This window comes from Phacochoerus africanus, chromosome 2 (genome assembly GCF_016906955.1).
Source record: "Phacochoerus africanus isolate WHEZ1 chromosome 2, ROS_Pafr_v1, whole genome shotgun sequence".
NCBI lineage: Eukaryota > Metazoa > Chordata > Mammalia > Artiodactyla > Suidae > Phacochoerus > Phacochoerus africanus.
In genome coordinates this window covers 64,291,357-64,313,492 of record NC_062545.1, presented here as the reverse complement: position 1 = coordinate 64,313,492, position 22,136 = coordinate 64,291,357, and the positions used below count along the sequence as shown (strand labels likewise).

The window sequence follows — 22,136 nt, the reverse complement described above, 5'->3', positions numbered from 1 at the left end:
AAATTATATATATATAAATTAATCTTTTAGGTATCTTTTAATGTATAAAATTAGTGAATTCTGTATTTAGGATAAAAATATTTTTATTCACTTATAATTTACTAAAAGTGGATACATGAATAAAATAACAGTTTCCCATAAGACAGGGATTGCAGAATGATTAAACTATGCCAAGGGAAAAAGTCAAATCTTCCTTTTAATAAAGATGACTTAGATCCTAACAAGATTAGAGAAAGGGGGGGAAACTCACTTTATACCTCGAATTTTGTCCAAATACGATTATTGAGTTGTTTTATTTTTTTATTTTTTGTTATAGACAAAGCAAATCCAAAAACCTAGCCTAAAAAAATCCTTATGCATTATTAAAAGTGGTAGTAATAAAATATGTATTGGTGGTGGTGAAGAATTCCACAAGCACTTAAGATTGACATAACCTTTAACAAAGTGGAAAAACTTTTATAAGAACTACTGATTCTAGGTTCAAATTTATGTCAAAGCACTTTATGTTACCAAAATTAGCACAACTAATTTTTTTGTGCTTTAAAATGTCATTTTTCACTAAATGAGCTTAAATAAAATGTTCGAGAGACTTATTATTTGAGGCAGGGATTTGTACAAGTGCAGGAATCTTTGGCTTTGGTAAACTCCCTTTTTCCTAATTAGCATTTCTCTTTCACATGCTTTTCAGAATCATTTATTTCACAACATATGTTCCAAGTTCTATCCAGTAATTTCTAAACCTCAAAAATAGTCTCCTGTTCCCTTACAAGTTTCTAAAGACAGTAAAATACCTTGTAATTTGAGTGACATTTTTTTTTCTTAGGCAAAGTACTTTAGAGCATTTGCCTAATCCTCACAACATTCTTCTGAATTAATATGGAAATCAATAATTGCCCACCTTAGAAAGTGGGAAAAGTGAAGCACTGTATAGTTAAGCTCCTGGCCCAAGGTCACAGAGCAATCACGGTGAAAAATCTGTGTATTCCATCTGCTATTCCAGTGTACTTCTATTATTCGTATTACCTTGAATAAAATATGGCATTTAAAAATTTATGATGTCATAATGGTGAGTCTCTACTGAGCAGGGCTGTATAATATTAAATTTTTAAAGGAAAAATTACAAACTCAGGTTTAAGTAGTAAGGGGATTAAGTACTAACAATTTTTTTTAAGATCATTGATGGAAAAAAAAAAAAAATGCCTTACTAAGAGTGTAACATCCTGGACAGCACTGATTAGACAAAGTATACAAAGAATGTTCCAAAGACCCATGGACCATTGAGTTGGCATTAAGCGTCATCACAATAAAAGTCATACATATTGTATATTGACACACACTGAGAAAGGTGACAGGTATTTTCAATAACGTGTATTTTAGAAAACTGTTCATTTTTTGCTAGTGTTTATCTGAATAAAAGGCCTAGAAAATAACAAGGAAGCACTGAGTATTTTCATGCCCAGTATCCAAAAGTCAGACCTTTTTTTTTTTTCCCCCCCTCCTGTTCATGATGGTTATTAAGAGAGCATTGGCTTTTCAGATGGTGCCAATCCTGTGATGAGGCACTTGAAGAGTCTGGAGGTTAGGGCATGTGAAATACGGAGCTGGGAGGAAGCATGCTGCAATTCCATTAGAAGCAAAGGGGAGTGTAGGCCCATAGAATACTTCTTCTTTGCCTTCTCTACTCACATCCAATACCTACAAAAGAGGAGAAACCTATACATTAAATGATGGTCATTCAAATAAAGCTGTGTACACATAAAAGAAAGCCTGAAGTTAAATTCAGTTATGCCACCATGACTACACCCTACACATTGCTATTTTTCTCATGGTGTAATTACCAGAAATATGTATTAAGTTCTTGCAAAGTGCTATTCTATATGTTTATGTTTATGCATATATATATCTATATATATACACACAGATATATTTATAATCATGTAATCTTCACAACAGTGTTGAGGTAGGTAGCATTATCCTCCTCTAATAAAACTACCTTAGATTGGGTTAAGCAGTTTGCCCAAATTAGTGTCTTCAAATGCTGGCTTACAAATCCTCATCTATAAAATGAAAACAACATTGACCTTGCAGCTTTGCTCTGAAAATTGGTGATCTAGCTCATTGCCTAGCACGTAAAATATTATAGCACAGCTTAGTAGCAGATTCAGAAAAATCACTTGATTCTGGACATTTTCCCCCAGTTATTCCCCTTTAAGTTTATAAGAAAAGATTCTTTTTGTTAGTCTGTGCCTGCTGTCACCTCACTGATTCTGGCTTAAGCTTAGTACTAGGAAAATCCTTTCTTAAGGACAGTTGATCCTGTCCTATTTGTTTAAAGCATATTGTTCCTTCCAACCCTCAATCATCTTAACCTCTCTTCCTATGACCTTCCTCTACCTTCATTTAAAACCTTTCTTTCCTTGGGTCCCATGACCTAAACAAAAATTTATCACTGTCATTGGCCTGTTGCTAGCCACCCTTGGTCCACTTCTTCCACCTGCATTCTAGATGTAGGCAAGCCCCAGTATTCCAATCACAGACCCCTTGGTACTCTTCTTAATTTTACCTACTCTCATGCCTTTATCTCTTACCTAAGTGGACAGTTCTTAAGCCTTTAATGCAATAATGCATTATTTTAGATGAAAGGGGCCCTCAAGACCTGGGGAATCTAAGCTCATAAAAGAGGAAATCACTAAGGCCTAGAATAGAAGATCAAAATTACAGCTTTTTTTTCTCCCTAAATGGACATTTAGCCATCCCATCCTGTTTATTGAACAATATGCCCTGTCACTACTAAGTTTAAATAGTCCTAATATATGCTACATACAAATTTTTCATTGTTCTCTTTCCTTGATTTATCTCCCCACAGTACCACATTTACAGTTCTTTTGACTGAGTAGAGCATGTCTCCCCCATTCATTTTCAAGCATTTTTGATTACTTGCTTATGTCTGCTTTCCTGGAGAAAGTTTAAGATCAATTTGACAGGATTATTCTCCCACCTTTTGAGAAAAAGGAAAATTCCAAGGGGATTTTAACTATATTTCATTATAGAAAGTAGAGCTCCTTCAATAGTTACCTCATCTATATAAGATTGTTGTCTTTGAAGTTGCAGAGAAGAAAACTGAGATACAAAGAAAGTTCAGTGACTTGCTCAAGGTCACATGGCTAGTAAGTGGGGGAGCCAATATTTTAGCTCAAGGTTGCAACCCAAGAAAGAGCCAGGATTTCATGCCATTTGTGACATCCCCTCCCTAGCTGAATACATTTTTAGAAGACAAAATACATCAGCTGAGGTCATTGTCCAGGGAGTCTTGTCTGGTTCCCTGGGCCAACAGAGACTACATATGTTAAGCAGATGCAATTTATTTAATCTGTGAGATGGGAAAAGGGAGTCTTGGCAGTTTTTCTCCAAAACACTCCCCTGTAAACTGGCAGAAAGAAGGCGTTTGGGAGAAGGAGGTGCCAGCTTGGCAACATATCCTCCAGCCCAAAGGAAGTAATCACAAATCAATAGCAATGGAGGTGATCTGGAAATGCAGACTAATCACTTGCACACTCAGGCAGCTGCTCCTCACATGCTGCCTGCCATCCTCAGAGTACCACATGAGAGTCAACCTCTGTGCCAGGCATTAGCTTACACCTTCGCTGAATAAACAAGGGCGCCTGACTCTCCTCAGCAGTCTATTCGTAATATTTTCCACAAGTCAGTATTACCAACAAATCCAAATCTCAATCTTTAAACAAGTATTAATTTAAGAGCATCTCAGCTTTTTTCTTGTATGGGTTGCCCTTGTAATGGATCAAATAGTCCATGCTAAGTCAAGTACTAGAAAACAAAATAGTACACTTTCTCAACATGCCTCATCCCTGTGTGGCTAAATCCTACAAATGACAAATAAGCTTTTATGAGAGTCCAGAAGGGTCAATCTAATGAGACAAGTTATTGGCTAGTATTTTCAAGAGGGAAAAAAAAAAAAAAAACTTTAGTCCAGGAAGTTAGTGGACCAATCTATGAACTATTTAAGTGTGACCTTCATTAATCTTAACCATGCCTTTAGAATCCAAGGATTCTATAGATTTGTGACTTACGAAAAATTTAAACTTTGATATTTTTAACATGTATACTATTTTATCTACTACTCTTTCTTGTATATTGCAACCTGCTGATTCATGCTTCAGAATTTCTACTGTCTTAATCAGCATCTTCTCATGAACACTCTGTCTCTCATTATCTTACTTCTCTGTTGATATTCTTCCAGCAAGCAGTAAAGAAATGGCTCGCTTTTGAACATTCAGCTAGTCTCTCCAACCATCAATATATTTCTGTTAATGAACCAAAATAAACAATTCTGTAGTGACCAAAAAAATTTTGAGATTGCACAACCATAGTTTAAATGAATAACATAACCAATTGTCAATAACAAAAATGAAAGATAGGATATATGATGAGTCTGTTTCCATGAAGACCTCCATTCCAGACATCTCTTTGACAGTCCATATGCTTATATGAACTTATAATCTATAAGCAGTAAAGGCTCTAAAAGCCTTTGTCAAATTTATCTGTGCTTTGTGGGATTAGCGTGCCAGCCAAGGGAATAAACAGAGCATTTGCAGAAATGATTGATTTTGTACATGAAAATAACTACTGAAACACAGAACTAACAATAATGCTGACTTTTTTTAAAAAAAAGCAAATGTAATAGAATATTTTATTGTCCAATTTCAGAGATAAAATTTATTCCACTGACATAGGCACTGATTAAAACATTTATGAATCGCCTCTTTTAGAATCACCCGAATCCTGGGGCTACTCGTCAGTGGTTTAAAATATACACATGTACCCCTTCATCTTTTGAGGATAGATGTTTGTTTAGGAACAGCCAGAAGTCATGAGTTAATTAGTGTATATGATTAGTGACCATTCTAACTTGATTTCTATTCCTTGAGCTGATTTAATGTAACAATGAATGGAAATATACCCATTAGTGTTTTTAAAATTCGCATCTTTATTACCCAAACATGTTTTCATTGGTTAAGTAGTCAAATGTAGGGTTCCAAAGCCACTTAAAAATCAAGGTCCCAGCATTACACAGCAATGCCTGTTGCCCATTTCAGTGTCTGACAATTCTGAAAAGTACAAAATAAAAAGAAACCCCCAAAACAGTGAAGACTAACAACTGCATAGATGAAAGACTCGAAGCATTCCTTAAAAGAAAACTGTTATCCAAAAGGGTGGACCAAGCTCTAGTAAAAGGCAGATTTCAATTAACTAAAAACTCCACTAAAGACTTATATTGTTTTTCAAAGAACCAACTTGTGGGCTTTAATAGTATATGTTAATCCCAAACTCAGAACATATTCCTCCTCCTCTTTCCCCTTTGGTAGCCATACGTTTGTTTTCTATGTCTGTGGGTCTACTCTGTTTTGTATAGATTAGATTCCACGTATAAACTAGATCATGTGATATTTGTCTTTGTCTAGCTTACTTAGTATGATAATCTCAAGATTTACCCATGTTGCTGCAAATGGCATTATTTCATTCCCTTTTTATGTCTGAGTAGTAGTCCATCGTGCATATATACTACATCTTCTTTATCCATTCCTCTGTTGACGGACATTTAGGTTACTTCCATGTCTTTCCTGCTGTAAATAATGCTTATGTGAACACTGGAGTGCATATATCTTTTCGATTTATGGTTTTCTCTGGGTATGTGCACCACTCCTGGTTTAGGGTCATACTGTAACTCTATGTTTAGTTTTTAAGGAACCTCTATACTGTTCTCCATAGTGGCTGTACCAATTTGGATTCCCACCAATAGTGGAGGAGGGTCCTTTTCCTCCACACTCTCTCCAGCATTTATTATTTATAGACTTTTTTTAATGATGGCCATTCTGACCACTGTGAGGTGATAGTTTTGATCTACATTTCTCTAATAACTAGCCATGTTGAGCATATTTTCATGTGCTTCTTGGCCATCTCTGTGTCTTTTGTGGAGAAATGTCTACTTCTGCCCCTTCTCACCTGCATTTCTTTTTTTTTTTTTTTTTTAAAGAGCTACACCTGCAGTACATGGAAGTTCCCAGGCTAGGGTCGAATTGGAACTGCAGCTACCAGCCTATGCCACAACCACAGCAATGCAGAATCCAAGCCACATCTGTGACTTACACCACAGCCTCTGGCAATGCCAAATCCTTAACCCACTGAGCAGGGCCAGGGATTGAAACCGCATCCTCATGGATACTAGTCAGGTTTGTTACCTCTGAACCACAATAGGAACTCCTGCCCACTTTTTTGGTTGAGTTGTTTGTATTTTTGATATTGAGCTGTATACATTATTTGCATATTTTGGAGATTAATCCCTCGTCAGTCGCATCATTTGAAATTTTTTTCTCCCATTCTGTAGGTTGTCTTTGTTTTTGTTTATGGTTTCCTTTGCTATGCAAAAGCTTTTAGGTTTATTTCAGTCCCATTTGTTTATTTTTGTATTTATTTCCATTACTCTCAATGACAGGTCCAAAAAGATGTTGCTGTGATTTATGTCAAAAAATGTTCTTTGTTTTCTCCTAAGAGTTTTATAGTATATGGTTTTACATATAGGTCTTTAATCCATTTTGAGTTTGTTTTGGTTTATGGTGTTAGAGAATGTTCTAATTTCATTCTTTTACATGTAGCCATCCAATTTTCCCAGCATCACTTACTGAAGAGACTCTTTCTCCATTCTTGCCTCTTTTATTGTAGAATAATTGACCATAAGTGCATGGGTTTGTTTCTGGGCTTTTCCTCTCACTGTACTTTCTCTTTCCTTCTACTTTAAGTTCTAACTTAATACAGTGCAGTTAAGAGATCAGAGTCTGCATAATACTTAATTTTTGAAATCTGCTGAAGTCTTCTTAACCTTAACCCTAGTATATGATTGGTTTTTGTAAATGTTGCATTTATGCTTAGGAAGAAAGTATTCTGAGAGAGTCTATATCTATATATATCTCTATATATTTATCCTAAGCCATATATGTGTGCATATATATCATGTTAGACCACAAAACCAGTCTTAATAAATTTGAGCCTAAAATCATATCAAGAATCCTTTCCAACCACAATGGTATAGAAACAAATCAATGACAAGAGAACTGAAAAATTCAAAAAAATGTAGAGATCAATTAACATGCTACTGAACAAAACAAAACAAAAAATGACCAAAGAAGAAATCAAAAAAGTCAAAAAATCTTCAGGCAAATTAATATGGAAATACAACATACTACAAGTTATGGGATACAGCAAAAGCTGTTCAAGGAAAGATCACAGCAATACATGCCTACATTAAGAAAAAAAGCTCAAATAAGCACTCTAACTTTATACCTCAAGGAACTAGAAAAGAACAAACTAAGCCAAAAGTTAGTAGAAGGAAGGAATTAAAGAATCAAAGTGGAAACAAATGAAAAAGAGATCAAAAAGACAACAGAAAAGGCCAATAAAGCTAAAAGCCACTTTTTAAAAATGATAATAAACTAGCTAGACATATCAAAAGGGGAAAATTTCAGAAAGGGAGAGGTTAAAAGTAGAAGGAATAATCCCAGTTACTCCAGATGCCAGGAAATGGAGAGACATCCAAAAAAAATAAAATAAAATTCTTAAGACTGATGTCAAAGAGATCTGCCCCAAGATCAGCCAAGATGGCACAGGAGGAAGATCCTGAGCTCACTTTCTCTCATAAGCACACCAAAATTACAACTATTTGCAGAACAACTATCAACTAAAAAGATTGGAACCTACCAGAAAAGATCTTCTACAACTAAAGACACAAGGAAGGAACCACGGCAAGACAGGTAAGAGGTGTAAAGTTGTAATTTAGTCAAGTTCCATACCCACAAACAGCAGAATAACAATTGCAGGGGTTCTCCCCAAAGGAGTGTGGGGTCCAAGCCCCACAGTGTGTTCCCCAGTATAGGGGTTTTCCACCAGGAAGATGAGTCCCCAGAGTATTTGGCATTAAAGGTCAGTAGAGCTTACTTTTGTGAGTCTCAGAGGGTAGGGGGAAGAGACACCTTATGCTTAAAGTGGGTACACAAAATCTCACATACTCTGGGTACCAGAGGAGACGCAGTAATTGAAAGAAACTTTGGTCAGACCTGCTGATCTTTCAGAGTATCCTAGAAGGCAGGAGGCAACTGCAGCTCACCCTGGAAACAAAGACAATGGTGGCAGCCATTTGTAGGAGCTTGTTCTACCATGTAGACACTGGTGCTAGGACGTGCCAGTAAGGAATCCTCCTAGCTTATTGTCCTCAAGATTTATCTTACAGGTGCCAGTGCTAGAACACCTCAGGCCAATTAACTGGGCATGAACACCATCCTACCTACCAGCAGACAGGCTGCCTTAAGATCTCCTGGGTCTAGTGGAAATGGCCCTGTCCATGAGAAGCCCTGGGACCTGGCCACACACAGTAGTTTGAAGACATTAGAACTGAGACCCTAAAGGCCTTCTAGCCAGACACCCTAGGACTCAGCTCCACCCAGGACTGGGCAGATACCAGCCCCAAAATCTTCTGGGACCTGGCCCCACCCTCCAGTGAACTGTCCCTAGCCTCCCTGCCGGCCTCACACACCAGGAGGCAGACATTACCTTTCAGACAACAATTGCAGCCTTAGAGCCTGTGGACCCAGCACAACCCCCAGCCAGCCAGATCCTGCTGGGCCCCAGCCCCACCCATTAGTGAACCTGCTCTAGTCTGGGAATCAACCTCACCTACCAGCAGGTGGGTTACAACACCCTACAGCCTGCAGACCTGGCCCACAGACTAGCAGGCCAGACCCTGCCCTGTGACTGGGTGGACCCCGGCCTCACCTATCAGCCAACAAAAGCCCTGGACCCCATAGCCAACTGTCATAGCAGCTCTGGCAACCAGACCCCAGGACCTGGCTTTATCCACAAGTGGGTGGGCAATAGGCCCTGTGAACTCCTGGAACCTGACTCCACCCACCAATAATAGTCCCAGGGTTACAGAGCCAACCTCCTTGTGACACAGCTCTGCAACCAGTGGTTAGCAGCCTCTGCCCAAAGGAAAGCCTGACAACTAATAGGATTGGGGGTCAGCCAAGCCAACCAGACTACCCACAGTAGGTAGTCAGTGCACATAAGGGACACATCTAGAGAATGTAGCCCTGGTGATGAGAGAGGGTTGCAATGCTGGGACACAGGGAAATGAAAGAGTTCTGAGTAATGATTATAAAGATGATATGAGAGCTCAGGAAAAGAATGAATGCATAGAATGATAAGTCAGAAGTTTTTAACAACGTGTTAGAAAATCTGAAGAATAACCAAACAGGAGAAGAATATGATAAGTGAAATGAAAAGTACACAAGAGGAATCAATAGTAGACTAAACTACATAGAGGGATGGATCACTGATTTCCAGTTCACTAACTGGAATAGTGAACTATTCCAAGACAGAATAGTGGAAATTATTGACACTAAACACAATGAATGAAAAGAAATGAGAATTGTTTAAGAGACTCTAGGACAACATCAAGTGCATTAATAGTTGCATTATAGATATCCCAGGAGGAGAAGAGAGAGGAACAGAGAATACATTTGAAGACATGATGCCTAAAAATTTCCCTAACCTGGGAAGGGAAACAGACATCCAGGTCCAGAAAGGCAGAGAGTCCCATATAGGATTAAACTAAAGAGAAATACACCAAAACACACTGCAATTAAAATGAAAAAAACTAAAGATTAAGAGAAAATACTAAAAGCAGCCAGGGAAAAGCAACAAATAACATAGAAGGAACTCTCATAAGGCTATCAGCTGACTTTACAGCAGAAACTGCAGTCAAGAGAGGGTCACAATATATTTTAAGTGATGAAAGGGAAACCCCTATAAACAAGAATAGTCTACCTGGTAAGGATCTCATTCAGATTTGATGGAGAGGTGAAAAAGTTTTAAGAAAAGCAAAGGCTAAAAGAGATCAGCATCAACAAACCAGCTTTACAAAAAAGGTTAAACGAACTTCTTTAAGTGAGAAAGAAAAGGCCACAACTAGAAACATGAAAATTATGAAAGAAAAAAAAATTCATTAGTAAACGTAAGCATGCATACAGTAGACATTAGAAATTGTCCATACACAAAGCTAGTAGCAAGGTTAAAAGATAAAAGGAGTAAACATCTATATTCACAGTAAGCAGTTAAAGAGATACACAAAACAATTAGAAGTAAAATACAACACCAAAAATAATAATCATGAGAGAAAGAAAGTAAAAATGCAGGGTTCATTTCATTTGAAGTTAAAAGATCAGCAATTTAAAACAATCATTCATATACACAGATGGCAAAATTAAAACCTCATAGTAACCACAAAGCAAAAATCTGTAATAGATATACATACATACACATGCACAAAGGAATCTAAGCATAACACTAAAGATAGTCGCTAAATCATGAGAAAGAGGAAGGAACGAAAAAGACTTTAAAAAGCAATTAACAAAAATATCATTAATGACTTTAAATGTAAGTAGACTAAATTATTCAACCCAAAGACAAAGAGTAGCTGAATGAATACCAAAAAAAAAAAAACCCTTATATATGTTGCCTATAAGACATTTCAGATCTAGAGAAATAGACTGAAAAGTGAGAAGATAGAAAAAGCAATTCCATGCAAATGGAAACCAAAAGCTGGAATAGCAATACTTACATCAGACAAAATTGAACAAAGTCTATAACAAAAGACAAAGAAGGGCGTTATATAATGAACAAGAGCTCAATCCAAGAAGATATAACAATTCTAACTATATATGCTCCCAAGATAGGAGCATCTAAATACATAGAGCAAATATTAATTGAGAGAAAGGGAGAAATTGACACTAACAATAAGAGTAGGGGATTTTAACACTCCGCTTACATCAATGGACAGGTCATCCTGACACACTGAACCCAGGAATAAACAGAAAATAGGAATAGACCAATTACCAATAATGTACTTTAATCACTAATAATTTTTAAAGCAAAACCTCCCAATAAACAAACTCCAGAACCAGATGGCTTCACAGGTGAATTCTCTATCCTCAAACTATTCTAAATACTAACAACAAAGGATCAGAATTTACAGAATCAATCCCATTTACCACTGTATCAAAAAGAATAAAATGCCTAGGAATTAACATACTCAAGGAGGTAAAAGACCCATACTCAGAAAACTAGAAGATGCTAATGAAAGAAACTGAAGACTATTGTAAACAGATGGAAAGATATACCGTATTCTTGGATTGGAAGAGTTAATATTAGGATGACCACACTGCAATCTAAAGATTTAATGCAATCTCTATCAAAATACCAATGCTATTTTTCAAAGAATTAGAATAAATAATTTTAAAAGTTGTATAGAAACACAAAAGACCCTGACTAGCCAAAACAATCTTGAGAAAGAACAGAGCTAGAAGAATCATGTTCCCTAACTTAAAACTATGCTACCAAGCTACGATAATCAAAACAGTAAGGTTCTGACACACACAAAAATATACAGACCAATAGAACAGAATAAAGAGTCAGAAATAAACCCACACACGCATGGTCAATTCATCTATGACAAGGAGGCAAGAATACACAAGAAAATTCGTTATCTTTAATAAATGGTGCAGGGAAAACTGGACAGCTATTTGTAAAGAATGAAATTAGAATATTCTCTAACAACCATACACAAAAATAAAATGAATAAAAGATCTAAATGTTGGGAGTTCCCATTGTGACACAGTGGAAACAAATCCGACTAGGAACCATGAAGTTGCAGGTTCAATCCCTCCCTGGCCTCGCTCAGTGGGTTAAGGACCTGGCATTGCTGTGGGCTGTGGTGTAGGTCATAGACGCAGCTCAGATCTGATGTTGCTATGGCTGTGGCATAGGCTGGCAGCTGCAGCTCTGATTGGACCCCTAGCCTGGGAACCTCCATATGCTGCAGGTGTGGCCATAAATAAATAAATAAATGTAAGGTTGGATAATATAAAACGCCAAGAAGAAAGCATAGGCAGAACACACTTTGAAAAATTGAAACAATATTTTTTTGGTTCCTCTGCTAAAACAAAACAAAAGCAAAAGTAAATAAATGGGACCTAATTAAACTTACAAGCTTCTCCACAGCAAAGGAAACACCAGCAAAATGAAATGATAACTGACTGAATGGGAAATGATAACTGTAAATGGTAAGACTCATAAAGGGTTATATATAAACAGTTCATACAACTCAACATCAAAAAAAAAAAAAGCGGTGTGAAAAACATAGGCAAAAGAACTGAAGATACATTTTTCCAAAGAAGAAATGCAGATTACCAAAAAGCACATGAAAAGATACTCACACATCACTAGTCATCAACAAAACGCAAATTAAAATTACAATGAAATATAACCACACCCCTGTCAGAATAGTTATCATTAAAAAGAACACAACAAATGTTGGCAAGGATATGGAGAAACGGGAACCCTCCCACACTGTTGGTGGGACTGCAAATTGGTGCAGAACTATGGAAAACCATATGGAGATTTCTCAAAAAACTAAAAATACAATGACTATATAACCTAGTAATTCCACACCTGGGTATATATCCAAAAGAAACCAAAACTCTATTTTGAAAGGACGTATGCACCCAAATGTTCATAGCAGCATTATTTACAATTGCCAAGGTATGGAACCTAACTGTCCATTAGCAAATGAATGGAAAAAGATGTGGTATATATACAATAGAATGCTACTCAGCCATAAAAAATAAAATTTTGCCATTTGCAGAAACATGCATGGACTTGGAGGACATTATGCTAAGTGAAATAAGTCAGAGAAAGGTAAATACTATAGTAAAGGTAAATACTTATATGTGGAATCTAAAAAGACAACCAAGTAGTGAATATAATAAAAAAGAAGCAAAGTCACATATATAGAGAATAAACTAGTGGTTACCAGTGGGGAGAGGGAACAGTGAAGGGGCAATATAGAGGCAGGGAATTTTTTTAAGGGTTGTTATGGGATTATATGAAATTGTATCCAAGAAACTTTCGAAAATTGTAAAGCACTAGAGAATTTAAAGGATCTTTCATTCAATTCAAAAAAGATTGTGTTTAATAGTCACCTCTTGATGGTTCAGCTTCTCATCTGAATGTTGAAAACACTTAGGAAAACTTTAACAAACTATAAAATAGCAATCAGACAAATGAAAGAAATAAAAGGTATCCAGATTGGAAGAGAAAAGGTAAAACTATATGAAAGGAACTATTTTTAGAAAACCTTAAGGACTCCACACAAAAACTATCCAAACGGATCCATCAATTCAGCAAAGTAGCAGGTTACAAGATTAACATTCAGGAATTGCTGCAGTAATCCTAAGGGGGAAAAAAAATCTCAGCAAAAGGTATAACTCTTCCAGACTTCCAGATAATGTTACAAAGCTTCAGTAACTAAAACAGTGTGGTACCAAAACACATATTGATCAATGGAACAGAACAGAGAGCCCAAAAATAAATCCACACATCTATAATCAGTTAATCTTTGACAAAGGAGGCAAGAATATAAAATGGGGAAAAGACATTCTTTTCAGCAAGGGGTGCGGGAAAAACTGGACAACTGCATGTAAATCAATGACACTGGAACACACCCTCACATCATGCACAAAAATAAACTCAAAATGGCTTTAAGACTTAAGACAAGACACCATAAAACTGCTGGAAGAGAACAGAGGGAAAACATTTTCTGACATCAACCATACAAATGTTTTCTTAGATCAGTCTCTCAGGGCAACAGAAATAAAAACAAAAATAAACCAATGGGACCTAATCAAACTGACAAGCTTTTGCATAGCAAAGGAAACCATTAAAAAAGAAAAAAAGACAACATAAAAATGGGAGAAAATAGTTGCAAGTTATGCAACTGACAAGGGCTTAATCTTTAAAATATACAAACAGCTCATACAACTCAACAACAAAAAACAAAAAACCCAATTGAAAAATGGGCAGAAGACCTAAACAGACATTTCTTCAAAGAAAACATACACATGGCCAGCAGGCACACAAAAAATGCTCAACATCACTACGAATTAGAGAAATGCATATCAAAACTACAATGATAAACCACCTCACACCAGTCAGGATAGTTATCAATGAGTCTACAAAATAAATGCTAGAAAGGGTGTAGACAAAAGCCCTCCTATACTGTTGGTGGGGAAGTAAATTGATACAACTGCTATGGAAAACAGTATGGAGTTTCCTCAGAAACTAAATATAGAACTACCATATGATCCAGCAATTCAATTCCAATCCTTGGTATATACCTGGACAAAACTACAATTCAAAAAGATACACGCACCCCTACATTCTCAGCAGCACTATTCACAATAGCTGAGATATGGAAACAACCTAAATGTCCATCAAAAGATGAATGGATTAAAAAGATGTACATGTATACATAATGGACTAGCACTCAACCATAAAAAGAACAAATTAATGCCATTTGCAGCAACATGGAAGCTGTTCAGGAGAAATTAACACTGTACATCAACTACGCTTCAATTAAAAAAAAGAAGACAAATGGAAAGATATTGTGCTCATGGAGTAGAAGATTTAAAATTGTTATGATGTCCATACTACCCAAAACAATGTAATCTGTATCAAAATGCTAATGGTATATTTTGGAGAGGAAAAAAATTCTAAAGTATGTATGAAACCACAAATGATTCCAGACAGCCAATTCAGTCTTTTAAAAGCAGAACAAAGCTGGAGGCATCACAATTTCAGATTTCAAACTACTATACAAAGCTATAGTAAAGAGAACAGTATGTTGTTGACATAAAACCATACACATAGATGAATGGAACAGAATAAGGAGCCCAGAAATAAACCTATGAAAATGGCCAATTAATTTATGACAAAGGAACCAAGGATATACAACAGGAGAAAATATGTCTTTTAATAAATGATGTGGGAAAAACTGGACCCCTGTCTTATACTATACACAAAAATCAGCTCAAAAGAGATTAAAGACTAGAACATGAGACCTGAAACCATAAAAATCCTACACGAAAACTCAGAGCTTAAACTCTCTGACATTGGTCTTAGCAAGGATTTTTGAATTTAACACCAAAAGGAAAGGCAACAAAAGTAAAAATAAGTGGGGCTACATCATATTAAATAGCTTCTGCACATCCAAGGAAACTGTCAATAAAATTAAAAGTCAATCCATGGGAATGGGAGAACATATTTGCGAATTATATATCTGATAAAGGGTTCATATCCAGAAAATTCAAAGAACTCATAACACTCAATAGAAAAAAATCTAATTAAAAAAATGGGCAGAGGCTCTGGATAGACATTTCTCCAAAGAAGACATGCAGGTGGCCAACAGATACATAAAAACATGCCCAACATCACTAATCATCGGGGAAATGCTAATCAAAACCATAGTGAGATACCACCTCATACTTGTTAAAATGATCATTAAAAAGACAAGAGATAACAAGAGTTGGCAAGAGAAACCTTATACACTGTTGGTAGAAATGTAAATTGATTCCGCTACTATAAAAAAACATTATGCAGCTTCCTTACAAATTTTAAAAAGAAACTACCTTACAATCCAGCAATTCCACTTACAGATATTTATCCAAAGGAAACAAAATCACTATCTTGAAGAGACATCTGTACCCCCATAGTCACTGCAGCATTATCTGTAACAGCCAGGATATGGAAACAACACAAACGTCCTTGACGGATGAATGGGTAAAGAGAATGTGAAAATATATTTGTGTGTTTGCGTGTGTGCGTGCGTGCATGTGTCTGTGTGTGTGCCATAAAGAAGAAAGAAATCCTGCAATAATATAGATGGACCTTGAGGGCATCATTATGTTAAGTGAAATAAGCCAGAGAAAGACAAATACTCTATGATCCCACATGCAGAATCTAAACTGAACACTGCAGCAGCATGGATGGCTCTAAAGGTTCTAATAATAAGTGAAATAAGTCAAAGAAAACCAAATACCACATGATGTCAATTATGCATGGAATCTAGTAAAAATGATATAAATGAACTTATATACACAACAGGCACAGACTCACGAAATTCGAAAACAAACTTATGGCTATGAAAGAGGAAATGTAGGAGGAAAGGGATAAATTAGGAGTTTGGGATTAACATTTACACATATAGAATAGATAACCAACAAGGACCTACTATATAGCATAGGAAACTCTACTCAATATTCTGTATAGATATGGAAAAGTATCTGAAAAAAGAATGAATGTATACATATAACTGAATCACTCTGCTGTATACCTGAAACTAACACAACATTATAAAGCAACTATACTTCAATAAAAATAAGATTTTTTTTAAATTAAAAAAGATCTCATAGAAACAAAACAGATTGGTGGTCACCAGAGGCAGCAGGTAGGGGAGTGATGGAAATATGTGAAGGTGGTCAAAAGACACAAACTTCTAGTTATGAGAATAATAAGTTCATGGGATGTAATGTACAGCATGGTGACTATAGGTAACAATACTGAACTATATATTTGGAAGTTGCTAAGATAGTAAATCATCTTAAAAGTTCTTATCATAAAAAAAAACTTTGGGGAGTTTCCATTGTGGCACAGTGGAAATAAATCCGACTAGTCTCCATGAGGATGTGGGTTTTATCCCTGGCCTTCCTGAGTGGGTTAAGGATCCGGTGTTGCTGTGGCTGTAGCTCGGATTCGACCCCTAGCCTGGGAACTTATATATGCTCTGGGTGTGGCCCGAAAAAAAGAAAAATACTTTTGCAACTATAAGAGGCAAAAGATGTTAACTCATTGTGCGGATCATTAAGCAATATATACATATATAAAGTTATGTTGTACACTTTAATATAAAGTGTCAGTTATGTCTCAATAAAACTGAAAAAAATATATTCTTTCTACTTGATCCGGAACATATATATCCATTAACACAGCTTGTTAATTATATTATTCATATTTGTGCTTCCTTTGATGATTTAGATCTACTTGATCTATATCAACAAAAGAAATATGTTAAAAATCTCCAAACGAACCTCTGGCAAAACAAATCAAGAAGAGAAAAAACAAACTCTATTGTGAAACATAAAGGGGATTTTGAGGATAACTTAACAACTATAGGCTAACAATTTTGAAAACTTAGCTAATAAGGAAAAGTTTTTTGAAAAAAAAATATTTGAGATGTGACTGAAAAAGAAATTAAAAACTTGTAGTCCTGCAACTATTAGTCCTGCAATTATTAAAGATATTGAGCCAACTGTTTAAAACCTTCCCACAAAGATGGGATGAGATAATACCAGTAGTTATAAGAATATATTTTTCTGGAGGCAGGAGAAAGGTCAGGGCTAATACAGGTCAATATGTTATCAGAGAGCATATAAAGTAGAAAAACAACTATGGTAAGAATTGTTGAAAAATATAAAATAAAATAATAATATCTTGTCTATATATATCAACAAAAGCTATAGTTCTGAAAGGCCACTGGCAACTTGCCCAGCCTGGGCTCCTCACAGGCTGATGTGCCAGGACTGTTTCCAGGGCAGAAGCTGTCCTCAGCAGACCAATCATAAACCACTACTGCTCACTTCTGCCAGAAGGAAGAACACTTTTGAAGGTGGCATTTATTCAATGAATAAACTGCAATACAAAAAATAAGGAAGGTTTTTTTGGTTTATGACAAAGGGAAAGGTATCCCACTTTCCCACTTCCAGAATATATTACATACATTTCCAAAGCTCATTCCCATCTTTATTTTCAATAGAGCTCCATCATTTCCTAGATATCATCTTTTGGATGCAGGATGTTCAGTGGCTGAACTAGCTGCACAAAGAAAGTTCAAGCTTCTTTTTACATGTAAATATCTTTTCTTTCCATAACAACATTGCAAAAATAACCTCCCTGAACCACTTGAACAAACTTCAAAGAGAACTTCAACTACTCACCTGGATACAAGCCAGAGGCTCATTTGTCCAAATCGAATATCCACCAACTAAATATATTCTCTCATTATGGACAGCAACTCCAGATTCATTTTGGCCTAAAGAGAATTGAATAAAAAGGAAAAATACATCCACTTTTTTGCATGTCTTAATTAACCCTTTTGCACTGAGGGATACAATTTCTCCCTGTGGCACACTTGGATACTCCACGGAATTTCTGCAGGAAGTAATCACTGCCTCCCAGTTTTCAGAGGGAAGAATTCACCACTCTGAGAGAATGAATCTGGTTTGGGTCAGAATCAGGCCATAGCACTTATTAGCCACACAAGTTAGTAAATACAGCACTAAAACAGCAATAATAAGCCACACAGAACTAAGAGTTTTATACTGTGTTGCATGCCATTAATTTATAGTGATGGAAATAAGGTATATTCTAAGAATGCAAAACACTTCTTGTACTACAAATGCTTTTAAGGCAAGTCCTTACATTTGTAACAGCTACAACCTCAAGAAGCCAATAAAACAGAGCCCTGTCCCCTGGTGTGCCCCAAATGAAGACAAATGAAAAAAAAGATTGATAAAGTTACGACTCTCCTTTTCTTTACATACACAACAGTTTTAAGACTACATTAAAGTTCCTGAGCTGGGACCAGCCCGGGTAGTCTCTAGATACTGACACGCCAAAATGATGAAAGGTTCCTCCCCCATTTAAAAAAGAAGACAAAATAACACACTACCACATATTCATCCCTGGAGGCCATCAGAGAGTGAGATAGTTGCTTTTTATTGATGGGCTGACACAGGATTGACTCGAGTCATAAATAAGATGGATCCTATAGCAGAGGGGACCGAAGAGCTAAGGTACCACTACAGCAACTTAGAGTTAAGTGCTTGTAGGTAGGACTCAAAGATCATTTTCCCCAAGACAAGAACTCAATATAAAGCACCCAAACCTCTCCCATTGGTTATGCTCCCAACGTGGCGTCCCTAGCGGCAGCTGTGAGTGACAGAGCGCCCACTCAGCGTATTGAAATGTCTTCAGGCACTAGTCCTGCTCACCCTTCTGAGTTAGTGATTTTCCTATTATCAGAGCAGCCTGGAAGGGATCTGATCACTTTTGGATGTTAATAACGCCAGCCAAAAAGAGAGGCAAAGTTTTTAACTTCATTAAAAAAAAAGTCAGGTATAAGCCGCTCACGGCTTTCATTTTATTCCCCTGTGGGATGAGACTGATCCTTTCCTGGTGCTGCCACATGGTAATGCTTGGAGAGGTCTGTGTGGTCAGCATGCACAGAACTTCTCTAAGGGTTAGTCTTTCGGAGAATACAGCCAGAGACAATACTTGACAGTGACAGATAATGAAGACCATTCTCCTGAGCACACAAGAAACAAGAGGACTCAAAGTAGTGAGAAGTAAAAAATAAACTGCTTCTGTAAAGAATCATTAACTCCTTCAGCACCTGGTTCCTCCTCCTGGTATCAATCTTCCCACGTGAATACTGATTGATACTAATGGACTTGAGAAGCCTCTCCTGGCAACATGCACAAAGTAATACAGGCCTCGAGAAACCAAATGCTTGGCCACCTGACTTAGTCGGGGGACTTTGTGAGATAAACGGTGTGCACGTTTCTGGGTAATAAGAGCAAGTTGTTCTACCATCATGCACTTCATGTTTAAAGCTGCACTTAGATGTTTAAGAAAACAAGTTTGGCAACTGCTTGAATCCCTGCTTTTCCTAGTTAATCAAAGGTACTTGCCAGTCAATAGGTTAAAATTACAGCGCGTCCACTGGTCGGTGTCTATGTTATAGGAATCTATATGCCGCACGAGGATCCGGTCGTTATTGTAGTCCAGGTCATTGCCTCCAAGAACATAAAGCTTTCTTTGGACAGCAGCCATGGAGTGGTAGACCCTCCTCTGCAGCATGGGGCTGCGACTTATCCACTTATTCTGAAAAAAGAAAAGAAAGAAATTCAGGTGATTTCTGTTAAGTGGAGACTTCGATGGCAGAAAACAGCAGTGCCTCATTAGTACTGGGCACCCTAACATTGGTCAATAATATTCAATTTGAATGTTGTTTACATACTTTGAAAGTATGGGCTTCTTACCTAAGAACAAGTGCAGAAGAGCCCACATGTTCCAACCCTATTTTGCAACTTGACATAAGGCAATTACTCTTGTTTGGGTTGCATGTTATATGGCAGTTTGCATTTGTAAGGGGAGCATTGAGAATTTACAAACTTTTATGATGGTTATTTCTCCCAATTGAGAGAACTTACTCCTCCACATGATTTAAAAGAGCAAGTGTCTGGATAGTTATACTGTGTATGGTGGTGTAATGATAACAAAAGAGGCTCTGGATTCAGGATGCTTGCTTTAATAATCTGCACATGACCTTGGCAATTTACTTAACCTATCTATGCCTGTTTTCTCATCTGTAGAGTGGAGATAACAGTACCTACCTGATAAGCCTGCTGTAAGATTAAATGAGCTAATACACCTAAAGCATTTAGAACAATGCCTGGCACACATGTCCAATAATGTGCAAATTTTAAAAGTTATTATGATATAATCATTGGCTGCCTGAGGCCCCTACATAAGCTAATGTTAGGGCAGCTTTGCTGCTCTTTCCAGGATGAACCTCATTAGGTCAATGAAATAGCTAAAGATTTGGTTCAGCAACAAACCCCTCAAAGCCCTTCATATATTTACACTCATATCTTTGCCAAATTGGGAAAAGTTATTTTCAGGCACACAGTTTTCTTGTTTTTATTTTTTTGGTTTTTTGTTTGTTTGTTTGTTTGTTTTGGTAGAAGACCAAATTTTCTATGATAATTTTAGGGAAAAATGTAACTGCTATTATTTGGTTCTAGATCACTCTCAGGAATGAGAAACATATGCTCAACTCCTATCAAATAAGGCTATTTAAAATATAAAAATAGATGAGAAGCAAATATGACTTTAATTTCAAATCTCAACTAAGTAATGGACAGGTAAGTATGCTTAACCATTTTCTTTCTACATAAACATACAGAAAGAACACAGATTATTTTTTTTTGCCAAAAAAAATTTGGATTTCGACCAGAAAAATCATATGATGTTTTGAATACACAGAATTTCACCAGTTCACAGAGCTATAAAGGAAGGAGGAAAAAAAATGTTTTGTATAAATAATGGTCCATCACTATTGGCATATCAACTAGCTCATTTCTAATTACTCTTTTAAAAATACACTAACAAGAAAAAAGGAAATGATTTGTCCAGTTTTTTAGGCTTGCATTTATCAGCTCCCCCTTTTAAACCTGTCATCATAAGAATCTCCTTCCAATTAAATGTATCTTTAATAAAACAGTCAAACCTTTCTTTCAGATATTCTGCTTAGAAATACCTTTCATACATTATGCATGAGTGGATTTAACTCAAAAGTCCAATGATGCTTTCCTTAGGTCCCTTCTATGAGGCAACCCATCATAGTATTAGGAATCACTGTTTGCATTAGCAGCCCAGTCCCCTGCCACAGGACTATGGATGCCATCTGGTTTGCAAAGCCTGCCTGCATCCCCTGATTATATCTTTAGCTTCCTTCACTGCCGTGCCTGCCAGGTGAGCCGCCAACCGCTGCAAAGGCAAAGAAACAGGGAGGCCTGGTGGGGTCATTCCTAATAAGCTAGCGTGTGAATATTAATCAGTGGTGGGGAAGCAGAGGTCACCCCAGCCTGCCTGTTGGCAGGTAGCGATGTGCTCTGTGGCAGATGGCAGGCATTATCGACTCTCCACAAAGGCCTAGAAGAGAAATAAGCACCAGCGCTGAATGATAGAGTTATTGAGATTCTGAGCAAGATGCAAGCAGATGTGATGTTTGCCAGTACCCACCGTAAACAATATGCCAGCAGAATTTTTAAAAAGAGCATGTGTGTACAAACATGAAACAGAACTCATTTGAGAAATGTTAACACCTTCTTCCCTTTTAACCACGTGTGCACCAAACTCAATTGCAATTAGGGATCCCTCTTGAGACATCCAGCCCAGGGACATGTGGTCTCTGAAATCTATAGCTTCTAATGGCATCAGGAAAAACGCTTTCAAAGATAGAAATACCTTCGTTAAACTCAGAATCAAGTAATTGCTAAAATAAAAAAATGCTAAATAGGTTGAGATCACTCTGAACATATATTTGATGGCAC

At 36.8% G+C, this 22,136-nt stretch overlaps 1 protein-coding gene across 1 annotated transcript in view; it reads right to left on the bottom strand.

Moving 5' to 3' along the window:
- Nucleotides 1-69: 69 nt before the first annotated feature.
- Nucleotides 70-22,136, bottom strand: part of KLHL32 (kelch like family member 32) — a 224,746-nt gene continuing 202,679 nt past the window's right edge. Inside the window, exons 9-11 of the mRNA XM_047761350.1 lie at nucleotides 19,710-19,902; nucleotides 17,955-18,049; nucleotides 70-1,695 (exon numbers count right to left, since the gene is read on the bottom strand). Coding sequence (XP_047617306.1) covers nucleotides 1,534-1,695; nucleotides 17,955-18,049; nucleotides 19,710-19,902 — 450 coding nt within the window. The 3' untranslated portion in view covers nucleotides 70-1,533. The remainder of the gene's footprint in view (nucleotides 1,696-17,954; nucleotides 18,050-19,709; nucleotides 19,903-22,136) is intronic.